The 14,396-nt window shown below is 41.4% G+C and overlaps 1 protein-coding gene across 1 annotated transcript in view; it reads right to left on the reverse strand.

Annotated features, from left to right (window-relative positions):
• Positions 1–18: 18 nt before the first annotated feature.
• dnajc17 (DnaJ (Hsp40) homolog, subfamily C, member 17) overlaps positions 19–14,396 on the reverse strand; it is a 165,243-nt gene continuing 150,865 nt past the window's right edge. The window contains exon 11 of the mRNA XM_072569323.1: positions 19–448. Coding sequence (XP_072425424.1) covers positions 341–448 — 108 coding nt within the window. The 3' untranslated portion in view covers positions 19–340. The remainder of the gene's footprint in view (positions 449–14,396) is intronic.

Genomic DNA, 14,396 nt, shown 5'->3' on the forward strand with positions numbered 1-14,396 from the left:
AAAAATCAGCCTAACTAGTTGTTTGGTCCTTGGTTTTATTCCTCAAACATTTGTACTGAATGTCCAATCTACAGTCAGATGGGTGACAGTCTGGGACATCAGAGGTTAGGGAGAGAAGAGATCATTGACTTATTTGCTCAACATATTTCTTCCATGTGGAAGCTCAGCATTTCTGGGGATAAAGTAATACATGTCAACATATCTCCTTGGTAGTCTACAGGGTAATCTCAAGCACAGACTCACGCAGAGAACAATGAATGCCGATTAATAAAAATAAAGAGCAGTTTATTCCAGTTCAAGGGAAACAGAAGCGAATCTGAAGCATTTGCCAATGCCAAGTTTAAGAATCATCCTCTTGAAGTTGTTTGATGAGCCGCTGTCGTTCTGCTGCCTGTCGCATCCGCATCATCACAAGACTTTCATAATCTCGCTCTGTGCGTGCTGTATTCTGGAAAAGAAAAGGATGCACTATCAGTACTGAGCATTTGAATCGCTAATGTATTGCAAAATTAAAGTCTGTTGCAAAACCCTGCTTAGCTTCAATGGTGTCAACCACTACTGAAAGGGATGCTTTTATGGAGGTTTGATGCACTGCTCAAACTCAGGGATATGACAACATTCCCTCATTATAAGCTGAGCTATCAAATTATCTCCTTTGTTTCCATCTCTCCTAAGGTAGACCGAGTATACACTTTAGGGATAATATGAAACGTTCAGAAACTTGATTTCATATATACAGCAATAGTTACGATCAGGTTCACTTGTTCTTGTGTCATGCAACCAAGCCACACTTGTCCATCTCAGTGGGTCACCACTGTTATGGACCATAATCAAACCTCTTCAAAATATTTTGATGTATCCTAGACCCTAACTTTTCTTATTTTAAAAGCCAAATGTAAAGTCTCTGTTCCAGATGCAATGTGACTGGTCAAACTACTCTACTCGAGGTTAAGCAAAACACAATTTATTTAAACACTGAAGTTAAAATACAACCAAAGAAAGAGAAATTTAGAATAACTTTGTTAGAAAACTTAACAGAATAATAGCTACAGTAATTATTAATAATTAACTGTTCCAATATAGTAACATCCCATAAACAAACACCTTGGCGAAAAAAAAAGGAAAATTCAGACACAGATTCTCACATGCAGTTCTCCAATCCAGGAGGCAAAAAACATCAAGACAAAATTCAGAAAGAATTACAACCAGGAGACATTCACTGAAGCCTCCAATTCTGTTGAGACCCAAATAGTTTCTGATGCCACTGAAAATCTAAAGCCCAGAAATCTTAATCTGAGACAGGTGGCCACACCCATTCAGGCTGTTTAAAAATACTCAAGACCTTCCAAGCTGTTTACCCAAGTGGTGGTAAGTAGCCAACTTGACATCTCTGCCTTACAATCACTCTTAAAGAAAAAGACTAGGCTGAAATAACCTCGTAAAGTGACAGCATTGTCACACCACTCTTGAAAAATTCATTTCTAACTCACCAATATTATGATGCAGTTAGCATTTTTCAGGGCCTCAATGCTCTGAGGAGAATAAATTTTAATTCATATGACACCTTTCACAATGTCAGGATGTTTCAAAGCATTTTACAGAAACATACAAAAAAGGAGCAAAAGTAGAAACTGGTCCAACATTCAATATGATCATGGCTGATCCTCTATCTTCACACCAAACTCTTGCTGTCTCCCATACTCCCTGACACATCAATTTCTTTGCAAAATATATTCATTAACTTGAGCACTGCGGATTTATGTCATAGAGAGTTCCACAAGTTCACCACCCTGTGAGTGAAGAAATTTTTCATTTCGTTCTGAAATGGCCTACCCAGCCCCATGAGAAGTTTGCTTAGTTCAGTGAGATCCCACAGTGAATACAGACCCAGTCGACACAATCTCTTCTCACATAGCAATCCTGTCATTCCAAGAATCAGTCTAGTGAACACATAGTGCACTCTCTACAGCAAGTATGTCCTTTCTTATGTAAGGAGGTCAAAACTGCACATAATATTGCATATGTAGTCTCACACCTGAAGCTCTGTACAACTACAGCAAGACATCCTTGCTCCTATATTCAAATCTTCTTACAGTAAAGACCATTTGCTTTTTTAACTGCTTGCTACATCTACATTAACAGAAGCAGAAATTATGAGAAAAATTCAGGAGGTCTGGCAGCATCTGTAGAGACAGTTGTTTTCATTGGCTGGTGTACAGAGACAATCAACATTTCCCAATCTACTACCATTTAAGCAATACTCTGCCATTCTGTTTTTCCTACCAAATTTATTCATGATATACTGCATGTACCACAAACTTGCCCAATCACTCAATTTGTCTAAATCATCTTAAAGCTTCTTTACATCCTCACCATCCACATTTCCTAGTTTTGAAGTAACAGCCAACTTGGAAATATTACGTTTGGTTCCCTCATTTAAATCATTGAATGTTCAAATCATGTATTGAACAGCTCAGGCCCAAGCACCAATTGCTGTGGTACCCCAATTAGTCGTAGCTTTCTACTCTAAAAATGGCCCATTTATTCCTACGCTGTACAGTAGCCAATTCTCAATTGTGCCTATATATTACCCCAATCCATATGCTTTCATTTTGTACACTAAACTCCTAGGTGTGGCTGTATTGAAAGTTTTCTGAAAATCCAAATGCAATGTTGATTGGTTCACCCTTTATTAATTCTATAAGTTACATCATCAAAAAACTCTCATGGGTTTGTTAAGGACAGTTTCCCTTTCATAAATCCATTGGGACTTTGTTTAATTTTGTACATAACCCATCACCGAGAGTGCGGCAGAAGCTACTGATCAACCTGACTGGGTCCTAAAATACATTGCTGCTAGACTGGATCTGTGGTAGCTAGTGACCAGCATCTACCTGACCATGTGGAAAATTGCCCTCTTACATTTTGTATGTGAAAGCAGGTCAAATCTAACATGATCAATTACTGCCCTGTTAGTTTACTCTCAATTGCAAAGAAATGGACGGTATCATCGGCAGTGATACCAAACAGCACTTGGTCAATAGTAATACTCAATGAGGCTCACTTTGGGCTCCACCAGGGACACCCAGCTCCTGATCTTATAACTGACAAGTATGGGCAACAGAACTAAACTCAACATACAGTACCTGATCAAATGCCTGGTGTAAATGATAAACAAGGCAAAAACAAGGACTGCAGATGCTGGAAACCAGAGTTTAGATTAGAGTGGTGCTGGAAAAGTACAGCAGGTCAGGCAGCATCCGAGGAGCAGGAAAATCAACGTGGCTTTTGCCCAAAATGTCGATTTTCCTGCTCCTCGGATGCTGCCTGACCTGCTGTGCTTTTCCAGCACCACTCTAAACTAAATTATAAACAAAGCTTGGCAACTGTCAGTTGTCACGAAGGGTGGATTCTCTGTGGCAATGTCTCTACTAGAATCCTAAATAATTAGCAATCTCCTTTGATACAATGTAAATGCTGTTTTTTTCTCTACTTTGGTAATTCTTGTGAATTGTCCTGATGCATGCAAGAGGAAAAGCATCAACAAAATGAGTTTCTTTTTATCAGCAATGTTCACATTCTCTCCTGCAGAATGATCTTTTGTGGAGGAGTCATGGTTACTGCCTTTCTGTAAGGAGGATTCCAATGTTTACTCCAGAAATATAAGCTTGCGTGATATTCCTTGACAGTACTGAGAAAGGTACATTACGATGAGGTGTTAAACCAAGACACTGCCTGCTTTCTCAGGTAGACATAGATAATCCCATGGCAATATTTCCCAATACTCAGCCAAGATTCTCAGAATATATGCTCATGATCATATCTGTTTATGGGAGCTTGCTATTCACAAATTGATCCCATATTTTCTATGCTCTCTCAGTACCAACAATTCAATAGCAATTTGTTGGCAGTAAACTGCTTTGGAAGGTCCTGAGATGTTGAACAGCACTGAATAACACTCCCGGTGCGCAAACTTTCAATGTGGCACAAATTATTTCCAGTGTATAAAACGGTCAGTGAACCAGACCACACCCTCTAGACAGTCTTCCCAATCACTGGTGTCGTAGAGCAGAATCCCACAATATCACATCATGGGACAACTTTGCAAAGTATCTGTGCACAGTTTAATTTGAAAAACTGAAACACCAACAAGAGAGTCATGTAAGTGACATTAATGGTCCAGTTATTTTCCCTTGATGCATCTGCCAGTTTGAGCTCAGTCGAAACATTCTCTTTCAGATTCAACCTGATTTCTTCATATAACATTAGATGCTTTTACACATAATTAACATATAAAATTAAAATGATTGGCTTATTGTCTGTTAATTAGATCTCAATTATTTTTTCTGAAATGGTCTCATTCTGCTTTGATTTTCTCTGCTCATACACCACACGTTAGTGAGCATGTAGTAGAGCTCTCTTGATACAGATGTGGGTCTCAATGAAGAGGAAAGAGAAGTAAAGAAATCGTGGGAAGAGACTGGTAGCTAACATAAATGGGAATGCAAAAGTCTTCCTCAGGCAGATGGATAGTAAAACAGGAGTGAAGGAAGAGATGGTACCAATTAGGTAGCTAATTGATGCTCTATGCATCGAGATTGGGGATATGATTAAGGTACTAAATGCCAAAGTCAGAGCATAGCAGGAATGAGTTGAGACCCTGTATGAGCTAATAATTGATAAAAAAAAAGAGCTATTAGAAAGACTGGTTGCATTTAAAGCTGGTAAGTCACCAGGATTGGATGGGATGCATCAGTGGATGCTGAGAATACAAGATCACAAGAGCTGAGAAAGTAAAAGTTGGAAACTGAGATATACTAACTCTTTCGAAACAGGTTTTGCCAGTGGACTTGTTCAAAAAAGTGTGAGAGGTGTAATGAAGGTGTAAGTGTGTACTCTACCTTAGAGAGAGAGAGGAAGCCAGTGGACAAGTATTGTAGAATGGGAGGTAAAAGATAGGTTTAAGGGAAAGGAGCTGTAAATAGTTGTTCGTTTAATGTTCCCTGTTGAACTTGAAGTAAAAATTAACAATTTTATTCTTTAAGTAGTGACATCTGGGATAGTTCTTTGCCTTTTGACATGTAACAGACTACGGCGCAAGGTGAGCTTCTCTGTATGTCGGATTTAAAAGAGGTGTTTAACTCGTGCCATAATAAAGGAGAAGCACAGGAATGACAGTTCTGTTCTTCTTGATGGGAAAACTTTCAGAAATACTAATCCAGGACAAATTTAGCAGTCACTTGTATAACTCTGTATTAATGGAGGAAATACAGTATGGATTTGTTAAAGGTAAGGTTAAACTAACTTAATACTTTTGAAGAGATAACAGAAAGGGCTGATGATGGCAAAACCTTTGATGTGGTGTATACAGACTTCCAAAAGATATTTGATAAGAGATGTATCTGCAGAATTCAAGCCCTAATCTTAGGAATAGTCACTGATGGGTACAAGATTAGCTGAGTTCAGGAATCAGAGAGAGATGGTGAGCAGTTGTTTTTCAGGCTGCAGTAATGAATACAGCCTGGATCCCCAGTGTCAAGGCCAAGTTTGCTGCCTTTTGTGACACATATTAATTACCTTGACTTTACTGTACAGAGGCACCATTTGAAAATTTGCAGATGACATAAAACCTGAAAGCACTGCAAACTATAACCAGGCTAATGATAGATTTTAAGAGGACAAAGGCAGGTTTTGTGGAATGGGCGGACACATGTAGATAAAATTTCACGCAGTAGAATACAGAGCACAGACAGCCAATGTAAAGGTACAATTCTAAAGTGAGTGCAGAAAGACAAGGGTAAAGAGATATAAGTGTACAAATAACTGAAAGTTAAAGGGCAGGTTGAGAGAGTGCTTGAAAACAAATTTGAGATCCTAAACTTATAAACAGAGACACAGAGTATAAAAGCATAGAAACACAGAAAATAGGAGCTAGAGTTGCCATTCAGCTCTTCAAGCTTGCTCCCTCAAACAATGCAATCATGGCTGATCATCTTTCTCAATAGCCGGGTCCCGGTTTCTCCCAAGCTGTTTGATCCATTTAGCCCTCAGAACTATATCTAATTTCTTCTTGAAAGTATTCAATGTTTTGGCTTCTTTTGAAGTTTTTGTCGCTTTCTACAGCAGAGAATTCCGCAGGCTCACCACTCTCTGGGTGAAGACATTTCTCCTCTTCTCAATTCTAAATGGCCTACCCAATGTCTTTACACTGACCCCTGGCTCCAGGCCCCCTGATCATCGGGAACATCCTGCAGACATTTACCGCAACGAGGAAGACGTGATGAATCTTTGGTTTGGTCCCAGCTAGCCTATCGTGTCCGATTCTGAGCACTGCATTTTAGAATGGCTGGAAATGCTTTATACAGAGTGCAGTAAAGATATTATAGGAATGGTTCCAAGGATAAGAAGTTCAGGTATCAGAAGACATTTGAGAGGTTGGGGTTGTTCCCTTTGGAGAAGTGAATATTGAGAACACGTTTAGGGTGGCACAGTGGATCAGTAGTTAACACTGCTGCCTCACAGTGCTAGTGACCTGGTTCTGATTCCAGCTTCAGGCTACTGTCTGTCTGGAGTTTGCTCATGCTCCCAGTGTCTGCATGGGTTTCCTCCGGGTGCTCTGGTTTCCTTCCACAATCCAAAGATGTGCAGGTTGGGTGAATTGGCAATACTAAATTGCCCACACTGTTCGGGGATCTGTAGGTTAGGTGCATTAGTCAGGGGAAATGTAGAGTAATAGGGTAGGGGAATGGGTGTGGATGGGATATTCTTCAGAGCGTCAGTGTGGACTTGTTGGGCCAAATGGCCTGTTTCCACACTGTAGGGTTTCTATGATTTCTCTGAAGTTTGGAACAGATGTTCAAAATCATGAAAGGGCGAGACTGGCAAATGACAAGAAATGAATGATATTCCATAAATGGTCAACATTTAAAGGAAAGAAAGTTTTAAGAAGAAATATCGGGCCAACTCAGACTTGACTGGTTATGCCTCCAGCCACAAATCAAGTAGTGCCAAGTCAGATTTCGTGTCCTGAACAACAAAGCAGTAATTGAGAATTACTGGTTCACACGCAGACTATGAAACAAGTTATTCTATAAAACACACACAATCCGCCCTGCTGGAATGCTTGAACTCTGCTCAACTTGGAGCAAGACTTCAGCACATCACAGTAAGTTGACAGAACAATCCGTGGGAATGCCTCAGTGAAATAAAACAGGGGCTACTTTTTGCAAACTCCCTACAGCTTGTGTTGAGCCTCAATACACAACTACTCAACTCCTGCAAAACATAGTAATAGCAGCATTCATGCTTAGAGTAACACATATCACAACTAACTAGCTCTACAGAAAGGTAATTTGGAAACTGAGTAGAAATCACATTAGAATCTTTTTTAGTGAGGGTCATCATAGGTCAGTTAGCCTAGACCATCCAGATTTGTCAGAGTTTTACAGTAATAGCATGTGGTAACTCTAGCAACCACCATCAAATAGCAGGAAATGTAAAATAAAACCACTGCAAGAGCAGTAATGATTTCCCGTTGTATATGTAGTCAGAGGGTCATTAAGGAATAGACAATGTGCCAAAGTGGGTTCATGAAATGCATCATAGGTTTTGAGACATTTAATATTTGTGACTGAGGAAAAGAAATGAGCTAAGAGACACAGAAAGGAAGGAAAATAGGGAGATGGAGAAAACGAATGGGAGAGTTAATTAAGGCAAGGGACAGAAAGCACAGGGCTAGAGTGGATAGGGGAGAAAATTAGGGAGTGAGAGCTAAGACAGATTCACAGAAAAAGGAGAGATAGTGAAGAGAAAAGATTGCACATGGTGGAGGCAGGGAGGTGTGCGATGGTGAAGTGAGTGTAATGTATCACAGTGGAGGGGTAAAGAGCACACAGCAGATAGACAAGTGAGTCAGGGGACTGGGTACAGAAAGAGAGAATGTGAAAGGGGAGGTTGCAAAGAAACTGGAATGAAAGGGTTACACAGGAAAAGGAAGTGACTGACCAGAAAGACAACATCAAATTCAGAATGACAACTGAAATCTGGTGACATTTCTGCATGTGCTCAGGTTAGAAATAATCAACTGATTAAAATATTATAAACTGCGACTGATAGAGTGTTAGATTCACTGTTGAATTACCTTATTTAAACTACATTCTGTTGACATTTGGATTTTATGCGGTCGCTTTTATTCAAGGTACTCCCCTACCTGTTTGCAACTATTTGGATCACATCATATTTCCTCATTCCATCCCCAACCATAAACACTTTGACGATTGTTTGAAAGGGAGAGCAAAATAGTAAAACTTTGAAATTTAAACACAGGTTAAAGAACAGTAAGCACCAAAATGTCACAGATCGCAAAGATGGGAGATGGATGCAATTATGTTTGAAGAAATCTCTCAGGATGGACAGTCGCACACTCAAGGCTTGGTATGGTAGATCTCTACGAAGAAGCATGATTCTCCTCACTCTTTAGACACACAGGCAACCTGAACTTATGAATGAACGCTTTCCAAAACTCAAAAGGATAAACACGATGCTGTCTCTTACAGCAGCCAGCTTTCTCATAGGTCCTTCTAATTACCTGCGAGGATTTCACATTGAATCGCAGCTCAGTTTATTAACACCACCAGATTTCACATAACCCTCTTCCAGGTGGACAAACTTCGAGGAATGAGTTATGTAACAAGTCAGCCACCACTTCCAAAGCAAAAGCTACAGTTCTGTTACGTCCAGGCTTATTACTTATCTGACTAGTACCTGTTGGAAGGTTTACAGAGCAAATCCAGCTGATCACCTCCTGACTAGATCTTCTCACATTATCAGAAGATCCTTGCAAACTGTTTTGACCAAATTCTGAGCAAATTCAGATTGGGCGGAACAAGACGAGCGAGTTGGGAAGCAGGATTGAGAACAGTGAGAATCTCCTCCCATGTTATCCCTGAAATTTTAACTTGGTATAAATTTTTCACATTACCAATGAAGCATGAGAAACACTTACCTAGCAACTGAAGTATCACTCCCCTTTCAAAATAGTTTACTATTTGTAAAGAGAAATTTAAATATACTGGTGATTATGGAACGGTTGCTGAAACTATAAAGAACAGGAGAAGATGAATTATTATTTTCATACATTAAATGACATGGAGAGGTAGTTATGATACCTGTGCCTGAGATGGTTATTTGTCACTTTTCAATGTAACTGTGTAATTACAATGTTTGGTTAATAAAGGCGGCTTATCTGACCAATTACGGTCAATACAGCATCTTAAAAAGATGACATGCCGGGGTCTCATGATTGTTCATTGATAAGGCTGCGACAGTATTGAAATCTATTGCGTTAAATGGGATTGTTTTATTGGACTTCTGTTTAGCAACACCACAACCTCTAGATCAAACTGACTGACTATACCATGAAAGGCAAGGAGGCAAACTCGTACCTGCAATAAATCCAACACAATGTTATAGATGAGGGCTCGTCACAACTTGGACCTTTGTTCTAATGCCCAACATAAAACCAGCTATCGATATCAATCAAGACCTGGGCAAAGTTTAGGCTTGGATTGAAAAGTGACAGATAACCATCTCAGGCACAGGTATCATAACTACCTCTCAATGTCATTTAATGGCACTACCAACACAGTCCTCATTGTGAACCAAAACTGATCAGAAATCCAACAGGACTAACTCAATGGATTCTGTGTTTACCAGTGCAAGCTAGAAGAGGAGGATATCTGGGTACGTGGCTTCTTTCCTCACTCCTCAAAGTCCACTGAGTACCTACAAGCTGGATGGATGCTACTTCAAGAATACTGAAACAAAACTTCACCATGACTAAACATCATGTCTCTTGGGAAATAAGGCAGGGCAGATGACTGAGGTGTCCGTGGGGGAGCACTTTGGGGTGAACAACCATAATTCTATTTGTTTTAAAATAGCGATAGAAAAGAAGAGACCACATCTAAAAGTTGAAGTTCTAAATTGGAGAAAGGCCAATTTTGATGGTATTAGGCAAGAACTTTCAAAAGCTGATTGGGGACAAATGTTCGCATGTAAAGGGAAGGCTGGAAAATAGGAAGTTTTCAGAAACGAGATAATGAGAGTCCAGAGAAAGTATATTCCTGTCAGGGTGAAAGGAAAGGCTAGTAGGCATAGGGAATGCTGGATGACTAAAGAAATTGAGGGTTTGGTTAAGAAAAAGTAGGAAGCGTTTGTCAGGTATAGAAGGATAGATCGAGTGAATCCTTAGAAGAGTATAAAGGAAGTAGGAGTATATTTACAAGGGAAATCAGGAGGGCAAAAAGGGGACATGAGATAGCTTTGGCAAAAAGAATTAAGGAGAATCCAAAGAGTTTTTACAAATACATTAAGGACAAAAGGGTAACTAGGGAGGGAATAGGGCCCCTCAAAGATCAGCAAGGCAGCGTTTATGTGGAGCCGCAGAAAATGGGGGAAGATACTAAACGAGTATTTGCATCAGTAATTACTGTGGAAAAGGACATGGAAGATGTAGACTGTAGGGAAATAGATGGTGACAGCTTGAAAAATACCCATATTACAGAGGAGGAAGTCTTGGATGTTTAGAAAAGCATAAAGGTGGATAAATCCCCAGGACCTGATCAGGTGTACCCGAGAACTCTGTGGGAAGCTAGAGAAGTGATTGCTGAGCCTCTTGCTGAGATATTTGTATCAGCGATAGTCACAGGTGAGGTGCCGGAAGACTGGAGGTTGGCTAACATGGTGCCACTGTTTAAGAAGGGTGGTAAGGACAAGACAGGGAACTACAGACCAGTGAGCCTGACGTCAGTATTGGGCAAGTTGTTGGAGGGAATCCTGAGGGACAGGCAAGGACAGATTAGGGATAGTCAACATGACTTTATGTGTGGGAAATCATGTCTCACTAACTTGATTGAATTTTTGAAGAAGTAACAAAGAAGATTGATGAGGGCAGAGCGGTAGATGTGATCTATATGGCCTTCAGTAAGGCGTTCGACAAGGTTCCCCATGGGAGACTGGTTAGCAAAGTTAGATCTCATGGAATACAGGGAGAACTAGCCATTTGGATACAGAACTGGCTCAAAGGTGGTGGTGGAGAGTTGGTTTTCAGACTGGAGGCCTGTGACCAGTGGAGTGCCACAAGGATCTGTGCTGGGTCCACTACTTTTCGTCATTTATATAAATGATTTGGATGTGAGGATAAGAGGTATAGTAAGTTTGCAGATGACACCAAAATTGGAGGTGTAGTGGACAGCGAAGAGGGTTACCTCAGATTACAACGGGATCTTGATCAGATGGGCCAATTGGCTAAGAAGTGGCAGATGGAGTTTAATTCAGATAAATGCGAGGTGCTGCAGTTTGGAAAAGCAAATCTTAGCAGGACTTACACACTTAATGGTAAAGTCCTAGGGAGTGTCGCTGATCAAAGAGACCTTGGAGTGCAGGTTCATAGTTCCTTGAAAGTGGAGTCACAGGTAGATAGGATAGAGAAGGCGGCATTTGGTATGCTTTCCTTTATTGGTCAGTGTATTGAGTACAGGAGTTGGGAGATCATGTTGCGGCAGTGGTTAGGCCACCGTTGGAATATTTCATGCAACTCTGGTCTCCTTCTTATTGGAAAGATGTTATGAAACTTGAAAGGGTTCAGAAAAGGGTTGCAAAGATGTTGCCAGGGTTGGAGGACTTGAGCTATAGGGAGAGACTGAACAGGCTGGGGCTGTTTTCCCTGGAGCGTTGGAGGCGGAGGGGTGACCTTATAGAGGTTTATAAAATCATGAGGGGCATGGATAGGATAAATAGACAAAGTCTTTTCCCTGGGATGGGTGAATCCAGAACTAGAGGGCATAGGTTTAGGGTGAGAGGGGAAAGATTTAAAAGAGACCTAAGGGGTAACCTTTTCACGCAGAGTGTGGTACATGTATGGAATGAGCTGACAGAGGAAGTGATGGAGGCTAGTATAATTGCAATATTTAAAAGGCATTATGAATAGGAAGTGTTTGGAGGGATATTATCCTGGTGCTGGCAGATGGAACTAGATTGGGTTGGGATAGCTGGTTGGCATGGACGGGTAGGACCGAAGGGTCTGTCTTCTTGCTGTACATCTCTATGACTCTATATCGACAACTCATCAGCTAACCTAAATAGCTATTCACTCCATTATCAGTGCACAATGGCTGCTGCAGTGTGTACCATCTACGGGGTGCATTACGGTAACATCCTAAAGCTTCTTTAGCAGCAACTTCATAAACTTGGACATCCACTGTCCATGAGGCATGGGATTTTACAAGATCCAGGATTCCCTCGGAGTTGAGCACTTATCAAACTTGATCATAGACGACCATTCTTTTATTGTCAAAATCTAAGCACTCTACTCAAAAGAACAGTTGGAGTATCTTCATTGATTACAATGATTCAACCACCATCTTTGCAGGAGAATCAGGGTGTACAAAAAGAGACCATTAGATGGAGTAGCAAAGGTAGGCCACTCAGCCATTGAGTCTACCATACCATTCAAGAAGATCATGACTGATCTGATTATCGTCAACTCTAACTTCCTGCCTTTTCTCCATAACTGTCAATTCCCTTACTGAATAAAAGTCTGTCTATCCTGGCCTTGAATATATTTAAATGGCTCCACCTCAACCACCCCCAGCAATAAAGAATTCCACAGATTCACTAACCTCAGAAGAAATTTCTCCTCATCTCTGTCTTAAATTGGCAACCCATTACTCTGAGATGATGCCTTCTGGTCCGAGATTCTACCACAAGGGAAAACACACTTTCCACACCTACCCTGTCAAGTCCCCTAAGAATCTTACATACTTCAACAAGATTATCTCTCATTTTTCTAAACTGCAATGACTGCAGACTCAACCTACTCAAACTCTCCTCATAAGATAATCCCTTTGTACCTAGGTAGTAGAAAGTGAGGACTGCAGATATTGGAGATCAGAGTCGAGAGTGTGGTGCTGGAAAAGCACAGCAGGTCAGGCAGCATCCAAGGAGCAGGAGAATCAACATTTCGGGCATAAACCCTTCATCAGGATCAGTTTTCTTGGATGCTACCAGACCTGCTGTGCTTTTCCAGCACCACACTCCCAACCATTTGTACCCAGGATAAGTTAACATCCTCTGAACTGCCTCCAAAGCCAGTGCCTCTTTCCTCAGATCAGGGGCCCAAAACTGTCCACAGTATTCCAGCTGTGGTCTGACTAGTGCCTGATGGAGTTTTAGCAAGACCTCCTTATTTTTATACTCCATTCCCATGAAAAAAAAAGCCAAAATTCCACTTGTCTTCCATAATAGGTAATGATTTTGGATGTGGATGATTTGTGATTCATGCAAATCCTGCTGTGCTATAGATTTTTTTATTTCAAAAATATACTTTATTCATAAAATGATTTGGATCACTTGACAATTGGTCATGCCATTCTTGTGCACACATTACATTGCTTTACATACAGACATCGAAATTTATTTTTCCTATATACAATTCTGTACATTTACTATCCGGCTCTTCTGCTGAGGTGTCAGCAGAGCCCAAATGACTGCGTGGGCCCCCTGTTCTTCTTAGCTAGGTAGATGTTACACGGTGGTCTTTCCCCACTGCGCCTTGGCGGCAGCTGCCCCAAGCTTCAGCACGTCCCTCAACACGTAGTCCTAGACCTTGGAATGTGCCAGTCTGCAACACTCAGTTGGGGTCAACTCCTTCAGCTGGAAGATCAACAGGTTTCCGACCGCCCAGAGAGCGTCCTTCACTGAGTTGATGATCCTCCAGGCGCAGTTAATGTTCGTCTCGGTGTGCGTCCCAGGGAACAGACCATAAAGCACGGAGTCCCACGTCACGGCGCTGCTCGGGACGAACCTTGACAAACACCACTGCATTCCTCTCCAGACTTCCTCTGCATAGGCACATTCCAGAAGGAGGTGTGTGACAGTCTCGTTCCCCCCGCAGCCACTTCGAGGGCAGCATGCGGTGCGGCTGAGAGTCTGGGCGTGCATAAAGGATCTCACAGGCAGAGCCCTTCTCACCACCAGCCAAGGCATGTCTTGGTGCTTGTTGGAAAGTTCTGACAATGAGGCATTCTGCCAAATGGCTTTGACAGTCTGCTCAGGGAACCGCTCGACAGGATCCACCCTCTTCTTTTCCCGAAGGGTCTCAAGCACACTACGTGCTGACCACTTCCTGATGGACTTGTGATCAAAGGTGTTTTTCTTAATAAACTTCTCCACGAAGGACAGGTGATACGGAACAGTCCAACTACTTAGAGCGTTCTGCGGCAGCGAGGCCAGGCCCATCCTTCGCAACACCGGGGACAGGTAGAACCTCAGTACGTAGTGATACTTGGTGTTTGCGTACCGGGGATCCACGCACAGCTTGATGCAGCCACACACAA

The sequence above is a fragment of the Chiloscyllium punctatum genome, chromosome 4 (genome assembly GCF_047496795.1).
Source record: "Chiloscyllium punctatum isolate Juve2018m chromosome 4, sChiPun1.3, whole genome shotgun sequence".
Lineage (NCBI taxonomy): Eukaryota > Metazoa > Chordata > Chondrichthyes > Orectolobiformes > Hemiscylliidae > Chiloscyllium > Chiloscyllium punctatum.